The sequence below is a fragment of the Fundulus heteroclitus genome, unplaced genomic scaffold (genome assembly GCF_011125445.2).
Source record: "Fundulus heteroclitus isolate FHET01 unplaced genomic scaffold, MU-UCD_Fhet_4.1 scaffold_36, whole genome shotgun sequence".
Lineage (NCBI taxonomy): Eukaryota > Metazoa > Chordata > Actinopteri > Cyprinodontiformes > Fundulidae > Fundulus > Fundulus heteroclitus.
The window spans coordinates 926,982-954,619 of record NW_023396770.1 but is presented as its reverse complement, the minus strand read 5'-3'; the positions used below and the strand labels follow the sequence as shown (position 1 = coordinate 954,619).

The 27,638-nt window shown below is 47.2% G+C and overlaps 3 protein-coding genes across 10 annotated transcripts; 1 reads left to right on the top strand and 2 right to left on the bottom strand.

The window, feature by feature from the left end:
• The first annotated feature begins 3,951 nt into the window (after window positions 1-3,951).
• Window positions 3,952-15,922, top strand: ppp4r4 (protein phosphatase 4, regulatory subunit 4). Of its 7 annotated transcripts, none has more exons than XM_036130439.1 (25): window positions 3,952-4,194; window positions 5,087-5,160; window positions 6,045-6,147; window positions 6,305-6,383; window positions 6,542-6,615; window positions 7,777-7,883; window positions 7,959-8,066; window positions 8,141-8,262; window positions 8,339-8,461; window positions 9,827-9,966; window positions 10,205-10,324; window positions 10,391-10,468; window positions 10,559-10,642; window positions 10,808-10,981; window positions 11,065-11,170; window positions 11,289-11,436; window positions 11,508-11,652; window positions 11,748-11,786; window positions 11,866-11,937; window positions 12,002-12,065; window positions 12,146-12,220; window positions 12,339-12,429; window positions 12,778-12,827; window positions 12,905-13,235; window positions 15,587-15,922. In XM_036130439.1, the coding sequence occupies exons 1-25, from the start codon at window positions 4,078-4,080 to the stop codon at window positions 15,624-15,626; spliced, it is 2,664 nt and encodes an 887-aa protein (XP_035986332.1). In that variant the 5' UTR covers window positions 3,952-4,077; the 3' UTR covers window positions 15,627-15,922. The 7 variants fall into 7 exon arrangements, with proteins under 7 accessions (XP_035986332.1, XP_021178092.2, XP_012729731.2 ...); XM_021322417.2 differs by having other exon boundaries at window positions 6,236-6,383; window positions 12,008-12,065; XM_012874277.3 differs by having other exon boundaries at window positions 6,236-6,383.
• A 3,075-nt stretch (window positions 15,923-18,997) lies between these two features.
• Window positions 18,998-22,794, bottom strand: LOC105934415 (protein Z-dependent protease inhibitor). The gene is made up of 6 exons (XM_012874373.3): window positions 22,682-22,794; window positions 21,462-21,758; window positions 21,082-21,375; window positions 20,003-20,276; window positions 19,776-19,920; window positions 18,998-19,396 (listed from the first exon to the last, which is right to left on the bottom strand). The coding sequence occupies exons 2-6, from the start codon at window positions 21,748-21,750 to the stop codon at window positions 19,208-19,210; spliced, it is 1,191 nt and encodes a 396-aa protein (XP_012729827.2). The 5' UTR covers window positions 21,751-21,758; window positions 22,682-22,794; the 3' UTR covers window positions 18,998-19,207.
• A 1,837-nt stretch (window positions 22,795-24,631) lies between these two features.
• xrcc3 (X-ray repair complementing defective repair in Chinese hamster cells 3) lies at window positions 24,632-27,600 on the bottom strand. Of its 2 annotated transcripts, none has more exons than XM_036130511.1 (7): window positions 27,364-27,600; window positions 26,894-27,031; window positions 26,548-26,802; window positions 26,339-26,493; window positions 26,050-26,262; window positions 25,333-25,370; window positions 24,632-25,216 (listed from the first exon to the last, which is right to left on the bottom strand). In XM_036130511.1, the coding sequence occupies exons 1-7, from the start codon at window positions 27,416-27,418 to the stop codon at window positions 24,997-24,999; spliced, it is 1,074 nt and encodes a 357-aa protein (XP_035986404.1). In that variant the 5' UTR covers window positions 27,419-27,600; the 3' UTR covers window positions 24,632-24,996. The 2 variants fall into 2 exon arrangements, with proteins under 2 accessions (XP_035986404.1, XP_012729790.2); XM_012874336.3 differs by having other exon boundaries at window positions 26,590-26,802; window positions 27,364-27,597.
• Window positions 27,601-27,638: the final 38 nt, after the last annotated feature.

Sequence of the window (27,638 nt, the reverse complement as noted above, 5' to 3'; positions counted from 1 at the left end):
GACAAGAACAATGCAAAACTAGAATGGCAACAAGCGCAATACCATTTTGGAGGATTGTAACGTCCCAGGAGCTTCATTTCAGGAGAGGAGCCTGATAGCTAAAGGATCTATAGCTGCATAACTACAGAGGTAGCTCAGGGTAACATGAGCCACTCTCACTAGAAGCTTTGTCACAAAGGAAAGTTTTAAGATTAGACTTAAAAGTAGACGGGGTGTCTGCCTCACGGACCAAAACTGGGAGTTGGTTCCACAGGAGAGGAGCCTGATAGCTAAAGGATCTGCCTCCCATTCTACTTTTAGAGACTCTAGGAACCACCAGCAGACCTGCAGTCTGAGAGCGAAGTGCTCTGTTAGGAACATACGGGGTAATCAGAGCTCTGAAATATGATGGAGCTTGATTATTAAGGGCTTTATTATTCTCTGTAACCGGTACGAGCATTCAGTTCTGTCATCAGTTAATTATTCATGAACACAGAATACAAGATGAACATGTCAAGCAGCATGCAAAGCTACCCAGATAATTCCTCATTAAGCAGTTTGTGTCATGATTTTGGTACTGTTGCCTAGTCTGTTCACCCATTTCACACCTGTTTTTACTCCGCCCTGTTCTCATTACCGCTCACCTGTTCCACCTGCATTCGACAATATATATTCACCCTCCAGACCAGACAGCAGTGCCAGTTTATTTCATCCTTGCGATTGTCTTATCCCAGCGTTTCTGTATTCTTATTACCTGTTCCTTCCTATTAAGTTTGCCTGTTTCTAGACGCCCGCCCTGATGTCCTGCTTGATCTCTGTTTACCCGTACCGATCTCTGAACTGTGACCCGACTTCGCTCTGGATTATCCCTTGGTACCTCATCGGCTCTCTGACCTCCTGTTTCCGACCATCAACTACGTTCCCAACATCGGCTCTTGCTCAACCCCTTTGGATTTTCCTGATCCTGATTGGCTACACGGTTTTGACCTCCACCCGTCCCCCGACCATCGCTTCACAAGGACTGGACATAAAGGCCAGGTTAGTGGCCCGTACGCCGTGTTAAATCACATCCTGACAGACGGGGTCACTAACCTGTTGTCTCCACCCACTGAGAACACAGGCGCCGTCCACTCAGTTATATTCCCAATAAACTGTTTGTCCGTCTTGAATACTGGGTCCTTTTGTTCTGAGCCTTGACAGAAGCTCCCAAGACGACCTCAGGTAAATGTCCTGCGTCATCCTTCGCTCCAAAAAATGCCCAAGTGTCCATTATAATCTGAATCCCAGTGCAGGCTTTATATATATATATATATATATATATATATATATATATATATATATATATATATATATATATATATATATATATATATATATATATATATATAAAATTTGTCTGGCAATGGGTCTGATTTTGGGCCAGATCAATCTGGCATGAACGGGGACAGATAGACCCAGTATTCAAGCCAGACAAGTAGGAGGTATGATCCAGAGGGTTTAATAAAGCATTTTGACGATACAGGCAGAACTAAGTGGTCAGAATGACAGGCCAAAACAGGCAGCAATACAGGCAGGGATCATGCAAGCTCAGATAATCCAAAGGCAGAATTAGGTCGGCAAAACGAGAAGCAGTCAGACAGGGCAGGAAGAACAGGTTCAGGGATCAGGTTGGCTCAGATTGGGTCAATATTCACAGGACTATCAGAAAAGAACGCTGGATAAGACTCACCTAAAGGCTCAAATTGATCTGGCAGACTGCAGGAGACAGAGGCAGGTATAGGGGAGGGAGCAGGTGAATGGAGGGAAACTAATTACCGGAATGGGTGGAGCTAATCAGAGGAAGGGAAGTGACTGGAAGTAAAACTGAAGCTGATTGGATGGTGACTGGAGAAGGGGCGTGACTAAGAGGTGAGCTGGCAGGTAGCTGGCAGGTGAACTGAGTTGACTGATTATTACAGGCTGGATACAGAGAAGTGATCTGAGCAGGCCAAGAGAATTAACATAAACAAAATCAAAACCCAAACTATGACATAAACCAAAACTAAGACAGAACCTGAAACAGAAACTGAACTTAAAGCAGGAGAGTGAAGTAATTAAATAACAAACATAAACCATAACCAAACTCAAATCATGACAGTTTATTCCTTCCATAATGTATTTAGAGGTTGGACGAGCGTATTATGTTTTTATGGGTTCTTTCAGTTTTTCTCTAGTTCAATTCAATTAAATTCACTTTTATTTCTATAGCTCCAATTAACATCACATCATCTGAAGCCTCTCTCCAAAGCCAGCTTCCATCAGATCCTCCAGGTTGGTGAGAAAGTTTCCTCTCTAAGGAAACCCAGCAGGTTGCATCAAGTCTCTCCAAGCAGCATTCACTCCTCCTGAAAGAGCGTAGAGCCACAGTGGACAGTCGTCTGCATTGTTGATGGCTTTGCAGCAATCCCTCATACTGAGCATGCATGAAGCGACAGTGGAGAGGAAAACTCCCCTTTAACAGGGAGGAGAACCTCCAGCAGAACCAGAACCAGGCTCAGTGTGAACGCTCATCTGCCTCCACCCACTGGGGCTTAGAGAAGACAGAGCAGAGACACAGAAAGCACAGAAGCTCACATTGACCCAGGAGTACTTTCTATGTTAGAGAAGACAGAGCAGAGACACAGAAAGCACAGAAGCTCACATTGACCCAGGAGTACTTTCTATGGCAGAGAAGACAGAGCAGAGACACAGAAAGCACAGAAGCTCACATTGACCCAGGAGTACTTTCTATGTTAGAGAAGACAGAGCAGAGACACAGAAAGCACAGAAGCTCACATTGACCCAGGAGTACTTTCTATGTTAGAGAAGACAGAGCAGAGACACAGAAAGCTCAGAAGCTCACATTGACCCAGGAGTACTTTCTATGGCAGAGAAGACAGAGCAGAGACACAGAAAGCACAGAAGCTCACATTGACCCAGGAGTACTTTCTATGTTAGAGAAGACAGAGCAGAGACACAGAAAGCACAGAAGCTCACATTGACCCAGGAGTACTTTCTATGGCAGAGAAGACAGAGCAGAGACACAGAAAGCACAGAAGCTCACATTGACCCAGGAGTACTTTCTATGTTAGAGAAGACAGAGCAGAGACACAGAAAGCACAGAAGCTCACATTGACCCAGGAGTACTTTCTATGTTAGAGAAGACAGAGCAGAGACACAGAAAGCTCAGAAGCTCACATTGACCCAGGAGTACTTTCTATGTTAGAGAAGACAGAGCAGAGACACAGAAAGCACAGAAGCTCACATTGACCCAGGAGTACTTTCTATGTTAGAGAAGACAGAGCAGAGACACAGAAAGCACAGAAGCTCACATTGACCCAGGAGTACTTTCTATGTTAGAGAAGACAGAGCAGAGACACAGAAAGCTCAGAAGCTCACATTGACCCAGGAGTACTTTCTATGGTAGATGGTAATAGAGGATGATCTGCCTCCCCTGATGATGTCACAGCTAACAGAACGCCAGACCAGGTGTACCTTCTATGAAGAGAAAAATGACAGAGAACAAAAAGTTAAAAGCTGAAATAACAACAAACAATGCAGGTTAGTTAAGAGAACATGGCAGAGTAACTTAACTTTTTATTGTGTTGTCTAACTTACAGTTGTTAATGTTAGTGATGTTATAGATGTGCTTTTTAACGAGTTAGTGCTTCTTAAAATGATTTATATATCTGTCATCTCAGTGAGGTTATGGAGGCGTGCAGAGTAACCCAGAGTAAAAAATAAAGACACTCTGACTCTGAGAGGAGGAGAATTTTAATTATATTCTGAATTTAACAGGAAGTCATGAAGGAATGGTGATCTCTGATTTTTATAACCATCAGAACTTTTGCTGCAGCGTTTGGGATCGGCTGAAGGTTTCTGAAACGGAAGCTGAGTGACGTCGGCTCCGCCTCGGACGGGATCTCCTTGGAAACGCGGAGAGACATCCCCCCCTCCTCCTCCTCCTCCTCCTCCTCCGTGTCCGCCCCCATCCTCTCGTCAGGGATGGATGGTGCTGAGCTCCACCGACTGCTCTCCCACTAACACCCAGAGAGCAACTGGGCCGGTTCCGGTGAGCAGATGTTGCCCGGCAGGATGACTCTGAGCCCGCCCGGACCGCCGTGCGGGCCGCCGGAGGAGCTGCAGGAGCTGCAGGAGCTGGCCTTCATCGAGCGGCCGATCCGCAGGAGCCTGAAGGTAGGTGTGATGGAGAGCGTGTGCTGACACATGACGGAGGAGCCGTCCACATGTGTGAGGCATGACCAAGCTGCTGGTGGAGGAGGTGGTGGAGGAACATGCTGGTGAAGCTGCAGGAAGCGGAGGGAAACCCGCGATGTGCGCAGAGTGACGCAGTTTGTCGGTCCGTCTGAGAGCGCAGAGGCTCGGACGGACACACGGACCGTCTCCAGGATCTCCTCTCTGCATTGAGTCAGCAGAACCAGGACTCCATCCGCCTGCCGCGCCATCAGGTGTCCAAAGAGCCGCAGAAGGACCAGTCCACCAGGGATGATCCGATGAGGCTGCAGGAAGGCAGATTCCACGTTTTTATTTTAATTTACCGAATTCAAGAAGAGAAAAACTGCAGGAGACACAGGTCAGAGTGGAATATGAGAGAGAATGAGACAGGAGGACACGATGGAATGAGTTAAGCCTGGAGTCAAAGAGACAAAGGGGACGAAGACACGAGAATGGAAAGAGAAAGCTGAGAACATGGAGAGGAGAACATAGAACATGAGGCCATGAAGACACTAGTGAAGCAGCAAGAACACGAGAAAATGTGAAGACAAAAACCAGATGAAGGCATGAAAGTAGAATGACATGAAGACAGGAAGAAATAAAGATATGAGGACACAAAGGGACAGACATGAGGACATGTAGAGCCTAAACCGGGTTTGATTCTGTGACTGCAGGTTTATCTGATCACTAACTAACCAATAACTAACTAATAACTAACTAACTAACCAATAACTAACTAACCAATAACTAACCAGTACATCAGAAGGTGACCAGTGCTGGATGTTTGCCTCTGCTTTAGCGACAGGGCCGCGGTCTCAGCCTCACAAACTTCCCATTGTGTGTTTTTTTTCAGACCGCTGAGGAGATCGATCAGCTGACTGTGGATGAAGACCTGAACGACGTGGAGAGAGCCGTATACCTGCTCAGGTGAGGGCGGGGCCACATGATCAGGTGTGTCTGCAGAGGCTGCGGGGTGGAAACCTGCATAGATCCAGAGACAGCCCTGGTTGCTGATTGGCTGCTGAGATGCAGGTAGCTGCAGCCACCGCTAGGCAGCAGCGTTCTAACAGCAGAGAGCCAGAACATCTCTGGAGGTTCAAACGATGACACACCTGTCTCTACCTGATGAAGGGTTTAGAAAGTGACCTCTGAGCTAAACGGTGGAGCAGCGGTTGGCTGCCTCACAGGGGGGGCAGACAGGTGGATGGATGGACAGAAGACCAGCTGCCTGTTAGTGAAGCATAAACATGGTGTAAGACCACATTAAGGTGTTAGACCACCTAGCAGGTTAACCTGGCGGTGGTCTGGGGGCCGGTGGCACCAGCAGCGTGTGACTGTGTGTCTGAATGAGGCGCTTTGGCGTGGTCAGACTTACTACAGCGCTGACCGGTACCGGCCATTCATCATTTTTACAGAGGTAGTCCTGGATCAGTAACCTGAGCTGGCTTGAGTCAGGTTATAGGATCAGAGCTCTGGGTACGAATGCTGCTCCAGCTGTCAGGTTGTTTTACGTTATATTCTGACGCTCTCCTCCCGTCCCTTTTTCTTTGACCCAGTAAACTCTGCAGCTAATTAGACTCTGGAGCTAATCACCGCTCCAGTCCCTGAAGATCTGAACTAGTTCACTGAACTGATTCACAAACAGAACTTACTGGACATGGACTAAGGAGTTCAAAGGGGTTCTGCACCTAGAACGTTAAGCCAGAACCGAACCAAAAGGTCCAGGTGTGCTCTAATCAGCCCCTCAGGTGTTTCAGTTCCAGCCTTTTTGATTGGGAAAGGTTCTCCTCCCTTCTCCTCTGTCTCCTCAGCATGGGTCAGGAGGTCCAGAGAGCCAGCGTCATCAGCAACCTGCCGAGTCTCGTCCGTCAGAACCCGGCTGAGACTTTTCGTCGCGTTGTACCAAAAGTTCGGGTGAGTTAAATCTGTAAAAGGACCGGATATGCACATGATTTCAAGGAAGGCTTGACTGCAATTTACCTGTCCCACCTGTGTGAGCCAGGACGTGTTGAATGGCGCCGGTGCTGAGATCCAGCTTGCTGCAGCAACCTCATTTTTAACCATCCTGCAGGATGACATCATCCTGATCCACACACACACCTACTCCATCCTGAAGACGGTGCTGCTTCACCTGAACCACAGAGATGCAGGTAATCCCCACCTGAGCCCTGCAGCACTCACTGCCTTTCACTTACCTGGTTTAGCGGAGCCTGTAAATCAGAACCGTGGGCAGGTTGGTGATGATATGCTGATGACTCTGACGTATTCTGATCTGGTGGATCACCTGTTGTTGCTCTCCTGTTGGTAGTGGTGAGCAGCGCCTGGCTGGAGACTCTGCTGTCGGCCATCAATGCTCTGCCCAAAGAGACCATCAAACAGGAGGTCAGTGTCTGATCAACACTCAGGTAAACCAGACCAGGTGTACCTCTTAACCTCTGATCCAAACACCCTAAAGGGGGGACTCTTATTAATAACATGAATTTTAGGGTCATTCTCTGTGTAAATCCTTCTCTGAACCCATCGTTCTCCACATCTACCTTTAATCTAAAATAATAAGGTTAGAACTACCATCTAATGCTTCATTTCCCACTGCAACATGTTCCAAAAACAACATTTAGTTTCTCTTCCTTTTAGCCTTTCTGTTGCCTCTCTTTGCACTGGAAGAGCATTCCAGCATTGAGGACACCAACCAGTCTAGCTCCATATTTAATTTAAATATCCTTGTTCTACACTGTCCCTGTTTGGAGCCCTGAGCTATATAATCCACTGGAGTGCTAATAGCCGCTGTTAGAACGAGTCGCTGTGAAGCCGCCAGCCGCCATATTGGTACTCCCTATTTCCCTCCAGTAACTAGGGAATATGTGCGCTACAGCATCGAATAACGAGGATTTTCTCATATTCAGGGGGGGGGGGGGCTTAAGACTTTTAAAATGTCAAATGCCATATACTTTTATGTTATGTTCTAAAACTATCAAGTAATGAGAAAGTCACGTCCTGAAATATTTAGCATTTTATTTATTTAAATATATATATATATATATATATATATATATATATATATATATATATATATATATATATATATATATATATATATATAACATTTATAAATATATAAATAACAATATACAAAAACATATATTTACATGTATACATATATATATACATATATACATATACACATACTTACATATACATATATATATATATTTAATATGAATAACATGTAAAATATTTCAGCACATAATTTCCTAGTAGTTGATAGTGTTAGTACATCCACTGACTGTAGAATTACCTGTGAAATATTTTCACACAGCCAGAAAACCAAATCCTATGGGATTCTGTGAGAGTAGGGAGTAGCAAGATGGCGGCCAGTGACTTCAGTTTTTCAGCAAATCAGCACTCCAGTGTGTTATATAGCTCAGTGGTTTGGAGTGTGTCACAGTTTTAAATGTAGGAATGGGTGGATATCGACATGAAAAATCAAAGTGAGATGGAAATTTGACTTTTTCGATCCAGACTGGTGTGATTTTATGTTCCCAGGTGCTGAACCCTCTCCTCTATCAGAGTCAGCTGTCTCACTCTCTTCAGGCCCGTCTGGCTGCCTGTCGCATCTTAGGAAGAGCTTCCTGCAAGTTCGATTCCCTCATGTGAGCGGAGCATAACGCAGAACCCCAGGGTTGGGATGAATGTTCTCACCTGCTAAATGTTGTTCTGTCTATCAGAGTGAAAAAGGAGCTGCTGCCATTGGCCCGCTCTCTGTGTCGGGATGTGGAACCAGAAGTCCGAGTCTGCATGTGCCATCAGCTGGAGAGCATGGCCAGAGCCATTGGGTAAGTCCCTCACCATCAGCGATGTTCCCTAAAGTTCTGCTGTACTGACCCAGCAGGTCGTGTTTGTTCCTCAGGGTGGACGACACCAGAAGCGAGCTCCTTCCTGAGATGCTGGAGCTGGCGGGGGATGAGGAGGGCAGCGTTCGGCTGGCCGCCTTTGACAGCATCATCAGCCTGATGGAGATGATGGACGGCGGTGAGTCCAGACCTAAACCCAGCGAAGCAACGCGCTCACTGCTGGCTCTCAGGATAAAACCTGTCCTCTTGTTCAGATGACCGGCTTCACCTGCTGGTTCCTCTGGTGATGTCAGCGTGCGATGCCTCGTCACAGGTGGACGAAGGTGTCATGGTGTCGCTGTCGTTCCAGTTTGGGAAGCTCTGCAGTGGACTGGCAGGTTAGACGACACGGTTACAAGACAGCAAAGAGTTTTCAGGTTTAACAGCAAACAGGCCCAAACTGGAGGCAACCGCTGTAGGTACCAGATGGACTCGGGTCCTGCGCCTTCTGATGACATCACTATACATGGTCGGTTTAACGTTTGCTCAATTACGCAAAATATTGTAATTGGTCTGGACAACTTACTAAAGTAATTATAGCGGGGTGTAGGTTTTATTCCAGAGCAGGATTGCAGTTTGTAAACGTACAATTTTACGAAAACATTCTCCGTGGTCCCTGCGCCTCCTGATGACGTCACATTATGGCAACGCCACTCAAACAAACTACATAGAGCCTGCAGTCTGCATTTGTAACGAATCAATTTTATTAAGTTATTTTAGCAGTTTTTTTTTTCTCAAAAGCTTGAACAAATATTCAAGCCATTTTACAAAAAAATAAAAAAAATAAAAAATCAACAAATATTTGACAATTGGCTCAATGTTTGGAAGAATATTGTTAACAAAAATGGAAGGACTAGCCAGACTAATTTATCCAGCATATATCCTAAATGTACCAAATACTGGAATAAAAAAATAATCAAATTCATCACAATTTCATCTGGAATAATAAAAAAAACATGTAATCAGAAAGAACAACATCAGTACAAAAAGGAGGAATGAACGTTATTGGTTTTAAAGTGATGAATGCCGTGATAAAATTAAATTTGGCTGCTGACTTTTATTAAAAATGAAATGAGTTTATGGTTTAGTTTCCCTTCACAACTTAAAAAAAAATTGGAGGAATTAAATTTCTCTAAGGTTGTAACTTTGATCCTGCAAAATTACCGATTAAATTGTCAGACTACCACACAAGTATTCCAAAATGATGTTAAAAGTTTTCATGCCTCGACTAATTTACAGGAAAATAACCGTAAATTAACAAAATAAAATTGATTTGTAACAAATGGAGACCGCGGCCATAATGTCGTGTTTTTTTAGTTGAGTTGCCGTATGATGACGTCATCGGTTAGCGCCAGAGCCAATCTGGTACCTACACCGGACTTTTTATCAGTGCTTAGGGTTAAATGTTTGGTCAGCTGTAGAGGAGTCTGTCGGTTCTGGTGGCTCACACTTCAGTCCTGGTGCCTCTGATTTAAGCCCGTTTGTTGTGACGACCCGTATAACTGAGAATGTGCACAGGCATGTTTTCAGGTTTAACTCAGATAAAGCTGAGCCCAGAGGACCGTTTCACAGAACTGGACCGGGTATAGTCCTGAACTTTAACTTTGGCACAGTAGGCCCGGTACCACTCATGACGTGATTGGTGAGAGCCGTGCCTGAAGGTTGTTTTTTACCAGGCCTGATTGTGACTCTCTGATTTTCAGGTTCCCTGTCAGACGAGCAAAAGCGGCTCCTGCTGCAGAAGTTTCAGGTTCTGTGCATGGCCGGACTGCCAGCTGACGAGAATCAGATGGATGTTGGCGAGTCCACGTTGATCCGCTGTAACTGCTGCTACAACCTGCCGGTACTCGTATACCCTCAGATCCCCAGGGCTCCTTGGTACTCCCACATTCACGGTTCTTTGATAAACGTCCTCTCACAGCCTCTCTGGCTTATTTGACACGTTAATAATTATAGACCCTGGTCCTTTAGTACTTAAAGTACAAAACCTGAAGGTTCCTTGTCAATGCCCCATTCTAAGGCTTATTTAGCGCCGCCACAGTTAAAGAATGTCAGGGTTATTCATTGTTTTCTCTCTCCAGGCCATGCTGGCATTTGTGGACCCCGCCCACTTCCTGTCCGATCTCTACCCATCTTTCTCGGGTCTTTGTAGCGACCCAGAGGTCAGCGTCCGCAGAAGTGTAGCAGCCGGCTTCCACCAGGTGAGAATCCGCCGTCCTCTGTCTGTCTGCGGTCATTCCTGCTCACCGCTCTGCTTTTTCTGTCAGGTGGTGAAGATGCTCGGCTCTAATGTCCATGTGGTCCACAAAGAGCTTCTGCTGCTGCTCCAGGACAATTCACTGGAGGTGAGAGCGTCTCCAGAACGGCCGCTGTTCCACACCAGCTGCTGTTGTTACCTGTGTGTTCCTCAACTGCTGCTTTCTGTTGCTGTTGAGGTTCTGGATGCGCTGATGAACCACCTAGATGAAACTCTGGAGGTGGTTCTGTCCAGAGGAGACAATCTAATGGTAGACAACAAGGTGAGACCTGCTTTTGCTTTAGCCATTCAGTGCTGCGCAGATTCTTCTTGTGGTTCCTGATAACAGGTTCTCCTTTCCCCTGACAACATTCTCCCGTTTCCCTGCATGGTGTCACTGCTCTGGTCCTGGGTTCCTGTCTTTTGGTTCCTCTGTGGTTCTCCTCAGCTCCAGGAGCTGTTGTCTGCGCTGCTGTCAGCTGAGCAGAAGGTCGGATCATCTCTGCGCTGGAGGCTGCATGAGAAGCTGCTGCACCGCTACAGCTGCCTGTCTAGGCTGCTGCCCGGAGAACTGCTGCACCAGACGTTCTCTGCCCGGATCTTCATGATCCTCACCACTAATGTCAGCACTGTGCGACGCACACGGTCCCACAGGTGAGTCAGGTGACAGACAGGTGACTCTGCTCTGCTTCCTCCTGGCTGTAGAAAGTGTTGCCGGTGCAGAAGGAAGCGTCTCGAACCTTCTGCACGTTCCTGCGCTACAACCGTAAGCAGGAGCAGCGTCAGGAGATGATGGAGCGACTGATCCAAGGTCAGAGCGTGTCTGAGAACTCTGCTGATTTTACCGGTTCTTTGCAGAACAGCAACAGAACCCTGTCTAACTAAAACCCAGTGGTGTGTGTGGTCAAACGGACTGTTTCTGTTCTAAGATCTTGCTCAAGGTCGCAGCTACTGGAACCGTCTGAGGTTCCTCGATGTTTGTGAAATCGCCACAGAGATTTTCTCTAGAAAGTATTTCAACAAACACTTCCTGATCCCAGCGCTGGAACTAGTCCACGACCCTGTCGCCAATGTCAGGTAGATCAGTGCTCTCCTATCTGCTGCCGTTGTCTACCTGTCCACCTCCTGATGCTCACCTGTGCTTCCAGGTATAAGCTCTGTCAGCTGTTGCCTCGGTTACGTTCGTCCCTCCGCCTGCCAGCGGACAAACTGCTGCTGCAGAAACTCGATTTCTGCGTCCAGAAGTTTCTCTGTCGAGAGAAGGACAAAGATGTTGTGGCCATGATCCGCAAGGTAAGCCTGAAATGAGAGCAGTCAGGACCGGGAACCGTTCAGGTGTTTGAGCTCCTGATGTGTGGAACTCACCTGCTGTCCATCATACCTTCCAGACAGTGTTGGAGCTGGACAAACTGGATCTGTCTGAGCCTGTAAGGAGCCGGTTCTCAAACACCTGAGCTGAGAACACGCCGGCTGTTCCTCACCTTAACGCCATGTGTTTGTTCACAGTTTCATAAGAGACACGAGTGGGACCTGCTGGACCAGAAGAAGGAGAAGGAGGAGATGCTGCTGCTGGAGATGGTGAGTCTGAAGCTGACCGTCTGTGTGTATCTGACGGTTTTATGGACATTCGTTGTGTTGTCAGGAACAGCTGGAGCGGCAGCAGAGCGACGGAAAGCTTAACTCTGACAAACACATGGAAAGAAAACGTGAGCAGAAGCTTCCTCTGCTAACAGAATCTCCAGCAGATGTTTGAAACTCGACTCTGATGAAGACTTTTCTCTGACAGGAAGGGACAGCAAGACCAGTCTGTCCTCCACGAAGTCCATGTCTGTGTCCTCGTCAACAGGAAGCTCAACCTCCGGTGAGACGATGACGTGTTTAAACTAACCGTGACTGACAGTGGTGATGATGATGATGATGATGATGATGTGATGATGATGATGATGATGATGATGATGATGGGTCTTCTTTGTGTCTAGGTAAAGAGACGAGGAAGGCTAAACTGTCTCGGAGTCGGTCCCTCAGCAGCCAGCCGACATCGTCCAAACCCGCTAACTCAGACAGACCTCTGTAAGAGTCCAACAGGTGTTCTCACCTGGTGCTTGTCTGATCTTCCTCTCAAACCCAATCATGCTGGAAACTTTGCCGTGAGATGATTAGTTTGAAGGACGACACAACGTTTCAAGTCGGGACTTGAAACCCCGTCAGTGTCCGTGTTTATGTCTTTTCACCAGCAGTAAAATGATATGAGACATTTTTGTAGAGAACGTAAAGAACGGGTTATTACTGATCAGTGTTCTGGTTTGTGCTCACATTACGGACCGTTCCAGTTATAAGAACGTTTACCTGAAGGAAGGTTCTTGTTCTGGTTCTCTTAATCTGATGATCCTGGTTAACATGTTTTTTTCTGGGTTTCAGGAAGGTCAAAGACCTCAGCAGTTCTTCGGGCCTTGGGAAGTCCACTAGAGGTAGCTGCTCACCTTGGAATCACCTGGACTCCCCGTGTGATTATTTCTGTGCTTACATCACTTCCTGTTTCCTACAGATGACTCACTAAGGACCGCCCACTTCACCTTGACAACCCAGTCCACCTCTTCCATGCCAGTTCTGATCCGAAGCAAAACTACCAGCCTCCTGGACCAGGCTAGTATGCTGGAGCAGAGAGACCACAGAAGCAGCACACTGGACCACAGGTCCGCTACCAGAGACCACAGGAACAACATGATGGAGCAGAGAACCAGTTCCCTGGAGGAGAGAGAGCACAGAACCAGCACCTTGGAGCACAGGGATCACAGAACCAGTACCTTGGGTCAGCGCAGTAAGACGATGGAGCGTGGCTGTGGGATGAAGGACAGTCAGTCCAGGAAGCTGTCCATGTGAGTTCTGACCTATGATGAGACTGGCCGGGTTTCACAAAAGACCTTAAAGACCGCTTAGATTGGGTCAGGAGGTCTGCCTGAACTAAGCAACCATTCCTCGTTGTCCCCCGATAATTCAGACAATTCTTCAGCTTTCCTTCATTCCGGTCCTTCTGGGCCGGGATGGACGATGCTGTGTTCATTACTGCATAAATATGGACCACCACTGCAGCTAGTCACCGCGGCACAAACCCCCTTACTGATGTCAGTGGCTGCTCTGAGTTAGCTACGGTCCTGTCTACTTCCTGACCCGGTTAGACGTTGTTCTGGTTTAGCTATGGTCCCGTCTACTTCCTAACCCGGTTAGACGTTGTTCTGGTTTAGCTATGGTCCCGTCTACTTCCTGACCCGGTTAGTCCTTATTGTTCTGGTTTAGCTATGGTCCCGTCTACTTCCTGACCCGGTTAGACGTTGTTCTGGATTAGCTATGGTCCCGTCTACTTCCTGACCCTGTTAGTCCTTATTGTTCTGGTTTAGCTATGGTCCCGTCTACTTCCTGACCTGGTTAGACGTTGTTCTGGTTTAGCTATGGCCCCGTCTACTTCCTGACCCGGTTAGTCCTTATTGTTCTGGTTTAGCTATGGTCCCGTCTACTTCCTGACCTGGTTAGACGTTGTTCTGGTTTAGCTATGGCCCCGTCTACTTCCTGACCCAGTAAATCCTTATTTTTCTGGTTTAGCTATGGTCCAGTCTACTTCCTGACCGGGTTAGACGTTGTTCTGGTTTAGCTCTGGTCCCGTCTACTTCCTGACCCGGTTAGACGTTGTTCTGGATTAGCTATGGTCCCGTCTACTTCCTGACCCTGTTAGACGTTGTTCTGGTTTAGCTATGGTCCCGTCTACTTCCTGACCCTGTAAGACGTTGTTCTGGTTTAGCTATGGTCCCGTCTACTTCCTGACCCGGTTAGTCCTTATTGTTCTGGTTTAGCTATGGTCCCGTCTACTTCCTGACCTGGTTAGACGTTGTTCTGGTTTAGCTATGGCCCCGTCTACTTCCTGACCCAGTAAATCCTTATTGTTCTGGTTTAGCTATGGTCCAGTCTACTTCCTGACCCTGTTAGACGTTGTTCTGGTTTAGCTCTGGTCCCGTCTACTTCCTGACCGGGTTAGACGTTGTTCTGGTTTAGCTCTGGTCCCGTCTACTTCCTGACCCTGTTAGACGTTGTTCTGGTTTAGCTATGGTCCCGTCTACTTCCTGACCGGGTTAGACGTTGTTCTGGTTTAGCTATGGCCCTGTCTACTTCCTGATCTGGTTAGACATTGTTCTGGTTTAGTTCTGGTCCAGTCTACTCCCTGACCCTGTTAGACGTTGTTCTGGTTTAGCTATGGTCCCGTCTACTTCCTGACCGGGTTAGACGTTGTTCTGGTTTAGCTATGGCCCTGTCTACTTCCTGATCTGGTTAGACATTGTTCTGGTTTAGTTCTGGTCCAGTCTACTCCCTGACCCTGTTAGACATTGTTCTGGTTTAGTTCTGGTCCAGTCTACTCCCTGACCCTGTTAGACGTTGTTCTGGTTTAGCTATGGTCCCGTCTACTTCCTGACCCGGTTAGACGTTGTTCTGGTTTAGCTATGGTCCCGTCTACTTCCTGACCCTGTTAGACGTTGTTCTGGTTTAGTTCTGGTCCCGTCTACTTCCTGACCCTGTTAGACGTTGTTCTGGTTTAGCTATGGTCCAGTCTACTTCCTGACCCTGTTAGACGTTGTTCTGGTTTAGTTCTGGTCCAGTCTACTCCCTGACCCTGTTAGACGTTGTTCTGGTTTAGCTATGGTCCCGTCTACTTCCTGACCCGGTTAGACGTTGTTCTGGTTTAGCTCTGGTCCCGTCTACTTCCTGACCTTGTTAGACGTTGTTCTGGTTTAGCTCTGGTCTTGTCTACTTCCTGACCCGGTTAGACATTGTTCTGGTTTAGCTATGGTCCCGTCTACTTCCTGATCTGGTTAGACATTGTTCTGGTGTAGTTTGGGTCTATTGTAATATCTAATCTGATTACGCTTTATTGTTCCGGTTTATCTACGGTCCAGTCTATTTCCTGACCTAGTCGGTCGAAAGTGTTCTGGTTTAGTTGTGGTTCAGTCTACTTCCTGAACAGGTTCTTCATTATCCTTCAGGTTTGTCTAGGGTACAGTGTATTTCCTGACCTGGTTAGTCCTTATCATTCTGGTTTAGCTATGGTCTAGTCTACTTCCTCACCCTGTTAGACGTTGTTCTGATTTAGCTATGGTCTAGTCTACTTCCTGACCCGGTTAGTCCTTATTGTTCTGGTTTGTCTGTGGTTTAGTCTACATCCTGATCTATTTTCCCTCTACAGGAACAGGAAGTCCAGCTCTTTCCAGTCAGAGCGAGAATGAAGATGATGATGTCACCCTCCTACATCAGGCCATCAGCCAATCAGCTGCCTGGGAGCAGTTTCAGGACGACACCCAGAATGCAACGCGGCAGTGGACTCTGAAGCTAACTGAACCTACTGAGCACTGTGTATTCTAACCGTCTCATCACTTCATCTGATTGGTTCAGTAAACCTCACCTTCAGGTTGTTACCGTGATCTTATTGGACAACGACCACAGTGGGCAACCAAAGATGAGTGGAACATGAACAGATGGAACTTAAAAATTATTTTAAAATAAAAAAAACTGAATGAAAACAGCGTTCATTGAATTCTTCTCTCCAATTTAAACAGTTTTTATTATGAGTGAGAAAGAGGAGCAGCTAGATGAAGGCTGCTCAGTCCAAACCGTGGGACTCAGTCTCTGGAGATGTTGTGGTTCTGGATAATGTCTGATGAGCCCAGTTGGCTCTACTGAGGTATTTTGGATCAGCAGGAACCGGATCTCTGAGAACCGAACCACTGATCTAAAGAATCGGATCCACGCTGAACTGCATTGTAGCGCTCCACCTGTCATGAAGGATGTGATCGTGTTATCCTCCACTCGTTCTGAGTGATCGTTACAGCTCCTTACAGTCGTTCACCTTTTCTCACCATCAGTCACAATCCAGCCAACGAACTTCTGATTGTTTTATTAGGATCTTTTGCGACAGATCAATAAAAAGTGCAGGACTGTGAAGCTGAAGGAAACCATGCTTTTCAAACTTTTGACTGGTATAAATCTGAAAAGTGTGGTGTGCATTTTTATTCCGTCCCAATGAGTCAGTTCTCCGTTAAACCTCCTATAGCTGCAGGTCTTTAGGAGTTTGTCTCCACCAGATCTGGACCTTTTTCTCCATTCTTCTTCGTAAAACATCTCAAGCTCGGTCAGACTGGATGGAGAACATCTGTGAACCATAATGTTAAAGTCTTTCTGTAGATTTTCAGATGGATTTATGTTTCCTTGTCCCAGACCATGCTGCTGCCACCACCATGGTGGTGAGTGGGGATGGTGTGTTCAGGGTGATCTGTAGTGCTAGTTTTTCTCCTCTCAAGGTGTTTTCCACACAGCTAGAACAGTTCAGTCCTGGTCTCCTCTGATCAGATCACCTTCTTCCACAGGTGTGCGGTGTCTCCTACATACATTGCATCAAACTGCTAACAGGTCTTCCTGCCCCTCTCCAACAAGGACCATCTTGGTGGAGTCCATGATTCTTCTACCCGAGCTGCGGATCTCTGCAGCTCCTCTGAGGCCAGGACAAGAACAGCTGCAGTTGGACTCTGATTCAAATAAGTATAGCTGCGTTTTATTTGGGCACGCCACACTTTTCAGATTTCTTGTTGTAATAACGTTGGAAACCCTCAATTATTTTCCATCCAGTTCACGGTTCTGGAAAATCCCGATAGAATCCACTGAAGTTTGTGGCTGCAAGGAGACGTGAAAACTTTTGCAAGGCTTTGTATTTATGAACACTTTGTGGACATCAGTGAAGCACACAGAAGTAACGGTCAAAGGTGGATGTCATGTGCTTCACACCCTGAACAGTGACGGACGTGGAGTATTCACACACCAACAGATTTAGGTCCAAGTTAACTTTTAATGTCAGTGCGTTTCTTCTGACTGGAAGTCATTTGGTTTTGGAGCGACTCGGCAGAGAATCTGTGCAGGGAGCTAAAGATTAGGGTGATGGCAAGGAGGGCATCCAGCCTCAGACATTTAAATGATGAGAATACCAGAGGAGACCTGGAAGAAGCGGCTCAGTCGTTAGAAAAAGGGTCCATTTCTGTATAGTAATAAAGGCTTTTTGACTGATTATTGCAAAGGGGATAAATAATTAAAAAAGCAATTTTAGTGCATTAAAAATGAGAAACAATTGTGTTTGAAATCAATCTCCTCTTGCTGTCGTCTGAGATGCCCGCCTCACTTCCTGTCCGAAACAAACCTCTTGGTTGAATAGAAATTATTGTAGATCTAAAGCCGCTCTAATTATTTTGAATATTTTTTATTCTGCATTGAAAATTAACTGGCTGCTCCACAAAACTAGACTAAAATCATAAATAGTTTTATATGCTAAAGTCAGGTTTTATATTTGCATAAGAAGTGATTTAAAGGAACAGAAAAAAGCTGCAAGAGTGAAAAATGAAGACTCCAGGCATCACAGCTGATCATATTTTAATTTAAAACCAGCATTAGTTTACGAAGGCAATAGACACGGCCTTTAATGTCACTGAGAAAACAAACATATGAGGTAAAACATTGTGTGCTGAATGAGTCCCCCGAGCAAAATTATCACAGAAACCCAAAACAAGCTCTGATTTGATGGAGATGAATCCTTCCTCCTGAAGGAACATTCAGCAGGTAGATCAGAGGAGGCTAACAACACGACGCTAACGTAACCCACTAACATGCAGGATGATACCAGTCAGTAGCTTGTTAATATCATGCAGGATTACAGCACAAAAGCAATATGATGCAGACAAGATGCTAATAGACAGTATGAACTCAGTTCTGTTATGAAGTGCAATATTGTTATAATAAAGGACATGATAATGGCTGTTGTTATCAGAGGAATGTAGCCAGAAGCCAGACAAGCAATCTGGATTCATTTCTGTTTAAATCTCGACCCCTCAGATGTCTCCTGTGGCCCTGTTAGGTGTCTCCCACCTCATGTTTAACACTACAGACAGACGGTACTGGTTTTTTCTGACTATAAATCATTCCGGAATATAAGTTGCATCAGTCAAAACATGCATCAACAGGAAAAAAAAGCATATATAAGTCGCACCGGACTATAAATCGCTTTTATTTAGACATTTATTTCACACAATCCATGATTAAAAACTGACATTTAATCTGGTACGCCGACTTCTTCAATTACACAGCTGCATCCACAATCACCTGGAACATATGTGGGTGGATGAATGGAGTAAATTAGCATAACAAGCTACCAGCTCCGACCAGTAAGGTTCCTGCCGGCACATTTCAGCGTAACAGCCTGTTACGCTGAAATGTGAAATCAGACCGTGAACGTTACGGTGCTACGTGCTAAGCTAACAGTACGACACGGATGTTTCAGAGCAATAAAGCTCAGAGCATCAGTGACATTATAATAACCCAATGGGACAACAGAGCTGTAAGCTAGCGCTAGCTGTTGTTAGCTTCAGGGACGGCCCAATAGCCGGTTCTGTCCGGGTTCTTCTGGTTGCACCACACAATGCTCCGCTGTGTGAATGCAGACTGAAGCAGCGAAACAACATACAAACATGTGTTCAGTCTTTGTTGTCTATGACTTAATGTTTCAATTAATTTTTAACTGGTACAGGAGCAGGATAAAGTTTTCACATGCCTAGAGCGCCCTCTTGTGGCTATAGACAGTAATGTTTACTGCTTCTTGGTTCATGTTGGACCATTTAAAATTGATATATAAGTCGCAGGATCGGCCAAACAATCAACAAAAGTAAGACGTATAGTCCAAAAACTACGGTAAGCAACGCTAGAACCTGCTTCTAAAGGTGTGATGATGCAACAGGTGGGTGGGGGTGGGAGTAACGAGGAGGGCGGGGCTTCATTTCTCCATAGGGTTCGTTACTCGGCCCATGAAGAGGAGGCTGCCAGTGGACTGCTGGTAGATGATGAAGATGAAGGGTCTGTTGAAGGTGAGCCGCGGCTGAGGTGAGGAGAACACGGTGGCCCCGCCTCCTGAGCTGCTGTCATCACTGCTCTCATCCACGAAGAGGGCAGATATGTGATAAACCTGAGGATTGACAGGAGATGCAGATCTACAAATGAATCAAGTTTTTATGAAGAACAAATTATAAAAACCTTCAGCAAAGGAATTAGATACAGATAACATGAAATAAACAGAACAAAACCACCAGAACAGCCAAGGACGTCGTGGAATGGGACGCGGCCCTACAGAACAATCCTGGATGTTATGGAGCAACGTGGACTCTTACAGAACGAGACCAGATCTAAAGGTTTTCTATCTGGTTTAAAGGGTTTTAATTCAGAGTCTCTAGCTGCTGATTAACTGAATGAAATAGAAAGCTTGTTGATGATTCAGGTTTCTTTGAGCACGGCTCGTCTAAAACCGTGGAGGACAGGTTTACCATCTGCTGGGTTTTCTCCATTACCTGAGACAGATTGGACCCTGTAGCTCCGCCCATGCTGCTGAGATCAGCATCCTGAAACACCTGAGTGATGTCCAGGGTCTGGAGGATGTCTCTCAGAGAGTAGGACCGCTCCAGCAGGAAGCGAGGAAGCTGGACTTCCAGTTTCCTGTTTGCAGAAACGGTCAGAATGTGAAACAACGGACCAGAGACAGAGAAACACGGAGGATGGGAGGGATGACGGTCCTCACGTCTTCTTCAGCTGACCAATCCAGGCTCGGATCTTGTCCGATGTCACTTCCTCCTCCACGGCTGTCACGTCAACGTCTTCATCTGGAAGCACCACCAACATGGCGGCTCCGTCCTCCATGGGCAGCTTCAGCACGCCTGCCTTCACAGAGCGGTCGTACGCCAGGAAGTACTTATCGGCCCGTAGCATCATGGGAACCATGACCACGTGGTACTTGTCCACGTAGAATCGCTCGTTCTGAGTGAGCGTGGAGTTGAAGGTCGGACTGAAGCGGGCTGAAACACAACACAGAACTTTAATTCACACAAACAGGCATCAGGAAATGAAGCCATCCATCAGACTTCTCAGAGCAACCGTCTCTTAGTTGTTGTTGTTTTTTAAAGGTTTATTAGATTTTATTCTGGGTCTATTTCATGTTCAATGGACAGAAAAGAAAAAGGAGAGAAACAGATAAAATGCTAAAAGAGAGAAAAGGTGAAAGAGAAAGAGGAGAGGAAAGGTAGAGAGTGATATAACATCCTCTGAGTCTGCTTCTACACCTGCAGAGAGAGATATAAAGAACAGCAGAACCAGCTGATAAAGTATTACAGGAACAAACACCTTGATACCATCATTGAAGAATATACAGGATTAATTAATACGACATGTAGAAAGTGACAGCTGGAGGTAATAACAGGATTAATTAATAACAGGATTAATTAATACGACATGTAGAAAGTGACAGCTGAAGATAATAACAGGATTAATTAATAACAGGATTAATTAATACGACATGTAGAAAGTGACAGCTGAAGATAATAACAGGATTAATTAATACGACATGTAGAAAGTGACAGCTGAAGATAATAACAGGGTTAATTAATAAGACATGTAGAAAGTGACAGCTGAAGATAATAACAGGGTTTATGGACAGAAGTGAGTCTGTAGCACCTGGATCACCTGCAGGTGTTGGTGAGAGTGAACTTGTGTCTGTGAGGTTTATCCATGAGGAAAATGCTCAGCAGTGACTGTGAGGAACCAAAGTTAAGCCACCAGAAGAACAACGATCTGATCTCAGTTGAAGGACTCGGTGGTACTCACGCTGGTAGGAAGCAGCGGAGACGACCAGCAGCTGGGTCTGGCGGTCCAGGGTGGTCAGAACATTCTGGAACCGGTATGTGGACTGCTCCAGGACCCAGATGTTGATGGCATCAACGGCATCAGCTGAGCTGGTGTAGGACAGACTCTGAGTCTTTGCACCTAATTTAGTCTGAACCAGATCCCGGTAGGATGCAGGCACCTGGAAACTCTGGTCTGGGAAGACGGCCACGCCCTGCTGAAGGTTCATGGGCGGATTCGTCTGAAGAACCGCGTCCCTCAGACTCTGGAACACATCTGGAAACAGAGGAGAACATTAAAGAGTTATTTGACCTCCTTCTCCAGGCCACCAGCTCCGGTTGAAGGTTGAAGTCCCGGCCTACCCGGCAGAGTCTGGGGGTCCAGTCCAGCCAGACGGAGTCCCTGCAGCAGCTCGTTCTGGGCGGGACCGCTGGTACCACTCAGCAACGCTAACATTCCTGCAAACACCGAGAGTGGAGACAGAAAGACATTTTCATCGGTGCGGCTCGCGACGGCTCGGTACAGCTGGGCTCCAAAGTCTGCGTTCCTCTTGATGAGGTCTTCCACCGCAGGACTGGTGGTCTGAGGAGCCGCTGGACTCAGGAGGGCGAGGAAGAGGCTGGCCAGTGGGAGGAGGATGAAGGGCGTCATGGTCTCCTCTGAAGCAGGAAGAACAAACACAACCTTTATTAAAATTATAGTCAGAGGAGATCCCAAAGCTACAGGCCGCATGTCCAACAGCATCAGAGCCTGATCATCAGAAGAAGCTCCAGAAGCAGCTAAAACACGGAAGATCTGCTTCTAAACATGAGACATGGACAGAGAATCAGAGCGTCGCTCACTGAATAAAACCAAACAGGCCGATTAAAGGCCTGCTGTACTCCATCATAAAGACGAAGGAAATGTGAGAGAAAGCAGACCCGTTCTGATCAGACAACAATCAGAACCGTTTAGAACCGGCTGTGTCAGGTGGTCCAGACTGAGAACATTGCCGGTACCAGCAGGTCATCAGCGTCGTGATTGGGACCACAACCAGCTCTGTGGTCCGTAAACCTGAGATCTAGAGCGATCAAAGCTGGGATCACAGGTTTCCTGGTGAGGATCTCATCCTCTCATCAGGTGTGGTGCCCAGTGGTCAGAGCAGCACACCTTCCCCGGTTTGAAACCCCCAGGCGGCCCCTCTGGCCCCCAGAACCGGACCCCTGGGCCCAGACTGGACCCTGGTGCCGCCCAGTGGGTCACAGGACCAACTCTGCTGGACTGCATTTTCTAATGAGAAGTCAGAGATTATTTATAACGGGCTCCGCGGCACATCCGGTCAGCAGGGCCACGCCCTCCGTCGGTCATGACGTAGCTTGTTTTTGTTTACGTTTTATTTTTAATACCTGGACCGACTTGTTTGTGTCTATGGCGATCATTCTGGAAGCATAGATGTTTGCTGAACAGCAGCAGTGAACATGGAGGCGAGTGACGTCACTGCTCGGTCCGATCAGTGAATGAGGCAGCAGCCGCTCAGCCCTCAGCAACCAGCAACCGGCAACCGGCAACCAGCAACAAACCTGCAACAAACCGACAGACTCACCTGCAGCTTGGCGGCGCCTTTTGATCTTCGGTCTTTCTGCTCTGAAAATTCACGCGCTGCGCATCACCAACAAGCTCGCGGCACAACGTCACTACCGGAAGTAACGGGGGCGCGACCGGTTCCGTTGTTTCAAAATAAAACCAAAAGCAGAAAGTGGATCCGGAGGGTTCTGGTGTCATCTGCTGTCGGAACACCTGGACCACCTGGAACACCTGGAACACCTGGACCACCTGTCAGACCTGAGGACCCGTTAAACACCTTTCAACACCGTTAAACACCGTTAAACACCGTCATACAGCGTCAACACGGGTACCGGTTTATTTTATTTATCGGCGCGTTTCCGTCACACATGATAACTTTACTGCATTGAAAACGCGCATGCGCAGTGTTCTTCTAACGGTCCCAGGTTAGAGCGGGGACGGCAGGTGAACACATAACTGAAGCCCACAACAACATATGAACTTCATGCCACTAGTCTCCAAGGTTAACCCTGCATAAATGTTGTCATATGTGCTTTTCTCATGCAGAGGGTTTTTTTTTGTATCTCAAATTGTATCCTGGAATTAGGATAAAGTGTGAAAAATGTATTTTTTTCCTCTCCCTCCCCAAATGTGGCTCCTATCTTTCCACAGAGTTAAAGGCAGCGCCCTGTGGTAACCGTGTCAGTCATTCCCTCTGTTGTACTGGAACTGTAATTTCCCTCTGGGATTATTAAAATATTTCTGATTCTGAGGTTAGGCTACTCCGTGGATTATTGTTGTTTATTTATCACAAGGAAGCTCCAGAGAAACGCAGCTGACCCAAACAGCGAAGGTTCTGATCAGAATCTTAAAGAACTGATCAACGTTCCCTGGTTCCGACCTCTTCTCTCTCTGCCTGACACACAATCTGTCTGACATGCTGACATTTAATGAATCAGCACTTTGAGCTTCTGACAGAGAAACCAGAACATGAAAGGATCCGATCATCTGGAATCTCTAGTCGGTTTATCCTGTTAGCACCAATCACGTGTTCTCCAGGCAGAACCACAAATATAGAATCACATGCAGGTAAAAACGTTCTCACACCTGAGCCCAGGTGACTGCTGGGAGAAAAGTGCTGCAGCAATCCCTCCTGATCAAGCAACAGCTGAAAGAAACAACTCCCCTTTGACAGGAACAAGCCCACAACAGAACCAGAACCAGAACCCGGCTCTGAGATATGATTGGCTGCTGTTGTAGACGTGGGAGGACCAAGCTGACGTCACCAAACCCAGACTCACCTGTGGCTTCATCCAGGAGAGAGACGCAGCTGAACAGGTGAGCTGAGAGGCAGGAGGAAAATCTGTGGTCCCAGCCTCGTTTGTCAGATTACCTTTTAACAATAACCCTTCAGCAGGTATTAAACATACCTTTCATTAAGCCCACATTTCTGTATTAAAACATTTTAATCGGGCTGGTGTAATATTCTCATCTTAAATATGTTTTCATCAGCTGTAAGCAGAAAATCCTGATAATTAACAGAAATAAAGCACTAATAAAACATCCCTCTGTGTGATTATTCTGATGTGCTTCACCTGTTGATGGAGTTCCTGAAAAAAAAAAACTTTCAATAATTTTCTCATTTATTTAATAATTAATAATTAGTTAGTGGCAGTCTTAACAGCCAGGAGAGAGACGGGTTAAAGCATAAATAAAGCGTCTCATTTATGCTTTATGCACAGTGAAAGCAGGACAAACAGCAGATAATTCCCCTCAGCTGTTACTGTAACTGCTCTGACCGCATCACTGAAGCTCTGACCCGGTTCTGAGAACCTGTAACTCCATCAGTGATGGAGCTGCATGACTTCACCAGTCTGACCAGCGTGTTTGTCGAGCTTCCTCTCAGGTAACCAATCAGCAGTCAGAGTAATGGGATCTCTGACTCCCCCTGAACACATTTCCCATGTTTCCTTATAAACTTCCGTGGTCATAGAGTGTTGCACAAACCAGCTTTAATGATTTGCATGATACAGAACATCAATGGGACCCTGCAGAAACATCACAGCATGGAACCGTTCAGTGGGCCTGGTTAGAGCTGCAGCTCTCTGCATCAGTTCAGGCGCTGCAGGAGAGTCCTGGTCCAAATGAAGTCCGGCCCAGTGGAGAGGTTCACAGCTCCAGAACAGGACAGCGTTAAACCAGAGGAGTTCATACCCAGAACTCCACCTCTGGGATTACCACAGTCAGAGTCTTTATGACCAGCATCAACCCACAGCTCTGGTTTTTAAGCTGAACCCAAAACAGACTCAGAGCAGAACTTCCATCCTCAGTCGTTGGGTCCTCAGAACCGTCTAGTCAGGCAGGGTCCAGGACGCCTCGGAGCCCCTCCCTCCAAACGCCGACGTCTCGACCACCGCGGGCCAGGTGAGGAGCAAACACCACCTCCAACCTGCGCAGGGCGCTGCTCTGGTCGCCGCGGACGACCGTGCCCTGGAGGCGTTGCATCATCAGTCTGACCGTGACCTGATTGGCCCAGGCCAGACCCAGCGCCGGGGACACGGAGGAGGACGAAGAGCTGAGACACGAGACAAGATCAGTTCAACAACCCATCTGTGAAAAACTCAGCTTTGATGGTTTATTTAGAATAAAACGTTCAGCGAGGAGGAGACCATGACATCACAGAGGTTTTACCTCACACTGCTGGAAGACTGGTTAAACACATCCGTGACCTAAAGAACAAAAATACAAGTATTACAGCAGCAGGCAGTGATAATCACTGATCTGTGACAAACATCAGCTCACTAGGATGGATCTGTTTATATGAAGGACAGGTGATAGAATTATTCTTACTATTTATCTTATGTACTATGTTCATTGCATTTATCATATATATTTACTCTTTACTACTAAGACGTTTTAAGGTTTTAGATATTAAAGTGTTTTTCATGTGTCTGATCTTTCTCTCCCCTTTGCAGAAGGCCTGCAGAAAGCAGAGAACTATGTTGTGACTATAATAAATGTTTTTATGAACTCTATTCAGCCATCTGGAGTGAATACGGATAACTGAGCTGTGTGAACTGCTTGGTTTTATCTTGAAGGTCACAGTTGTTTTGCTTCTCTCTGCCCCTTAGCTTGACAATGCCTGATAAAAAGAAAGGAGCGGGCAGAGTGCTTTAGAGCGAGTTTCTGTATTAAGCATCTCAGCTCCTCTCCTTGCTAAATAATCTGAAAACCAAACCTCATTGTTGTTTCTCCTTCTTGTGTTGTTAATGAATGTTTTAGGTGTTTGAACCTGACAACAGGTGAGTGTTTGACTGAGGACAGGTGATTAGCTTAAGGATAGGTGTGTGTTTGGTACGGTGACATTAGAATGAGTACATGTTGGTTTTGGGGGCAGCGGTAACTTACCTGGTTGATGCAGAGTACAGGTGTGGTGAATTCCTGGCTGAGGTGGTGCAACATGGAGGCGAAGGTGAGCAGCTGTTTGTTTCTCTCTAACCAATCATCTGCCTGGAACTCCGACCTGAAGAGAGCCGCCACCGAGTCAACCACGACGAGACGGACGAGACCCTGAGCCAGCAGGAGGGGGGCGCGGCGCGACAAACACACCTGCAGAGAGTCCTGAGGCAAAGCACACCTGTGAGCGTGTGGTCAGTCAACAGGTGTGCTCTGATGTGAGGTCAGAGGGTGGACACACCAGGTCGGCTGTGTGTTCCACGTAGATGTGATCACTGAACCGGAGGCCGCCGATCACAGAGGGAGGGACATCAGAGCGCAGGACACGCTGTTCTGAGATCAGCTGCTGCAGGCGCTTGATGGGGAACGGGTCCTCGGTGCAGATGTACATCGCTCCTGGGAGGAAACATGATCACCTGTAAAGCCTGATCACCTGTAAAGCCTCATCACCTGTAGCGTCCGGCGGTCCAGCTGGCGGCGTGGATTCCTGACCTGCGCTCAGGCCTCCATGCTCCACGGGGTATTGCACCGACAGGCTGAGCTGCAGGCCGAGCTGCGTCTTCCCCGCTCCGCTCTCTCCTGACAGCTCAGTGACGCCCCCTACAGGCAGGCCGCCCCGCAGCAGCCCGTCCAGAACCGGACAGCCGGTACCGAGCCGGAGGCCGGACTCTAACCTGTGGCACTCGCCCCGCTGGAGCTGAAGGGCTGAGGGAGCAAACGGTAGACGTGACCTCACGGTGACCTCACAGTGACCTCACAGTGACCTCACAGTGTCTGACCAATCAGATGAGCTGACCTGTGACCGGCAGCCGGGCCCTGCAGGCGGCGGCGGCGGCGTGCAGCAGGTCCTGGACGTCTGATCGGGACAGTCCGGTCACCTTCTGCAGGTCCGGCCCAGACACACACAGAACCTCCTGAGCGGACCTCAGCTGGGCTGGTGGGGGGGGGGGGGGGGTGTTAGTGACGGCTGCTCCACTTCTGATCAGTTTATTTATTTTTCTTATAATGGAATTTATATAGTAGCGTTTCTATGAATGCAGTGTGACACATTGGTGGAGTTTATACCAAGATACACAATTAAGTTCATCATGTCACATCAGTTCTGTTGGGCTGGTTCTGGTCAGCAGAACCAGCCCAACAGAAGACACCAGTTTGGCTTAATTAACTAAGTTTGGGTTAATTAACTAAAGCTGACGTCACTGTGACGTCTGAGCGGAACCATGCGGGTTCCGGTCCGGTTCTGGACCCTGGCGCAGCAGCCGGTACCTCTCTGCACGGCGGAGATGATCTGCGGCTTCAGCTGCAGCCGATCCCAGCTCATCCCGGCGGTACCGGTACCGGTACCGGCTCCGGTTCTGCTCCCGTCTCAACGCCGTTTGTGAACCCAACACTGACAAACTCCCGCCTGATCGGTTCCGGAGGGGGCGGGGCAGGAGAGGAGTTCGGTACCGGGACCTTTCATACAACCGATCCCGCTCCCGGCTGAACCAAACGGGTCAGACGGCGGCGCTAAAAGTGACGTAGACACAACTGCGGTTGCT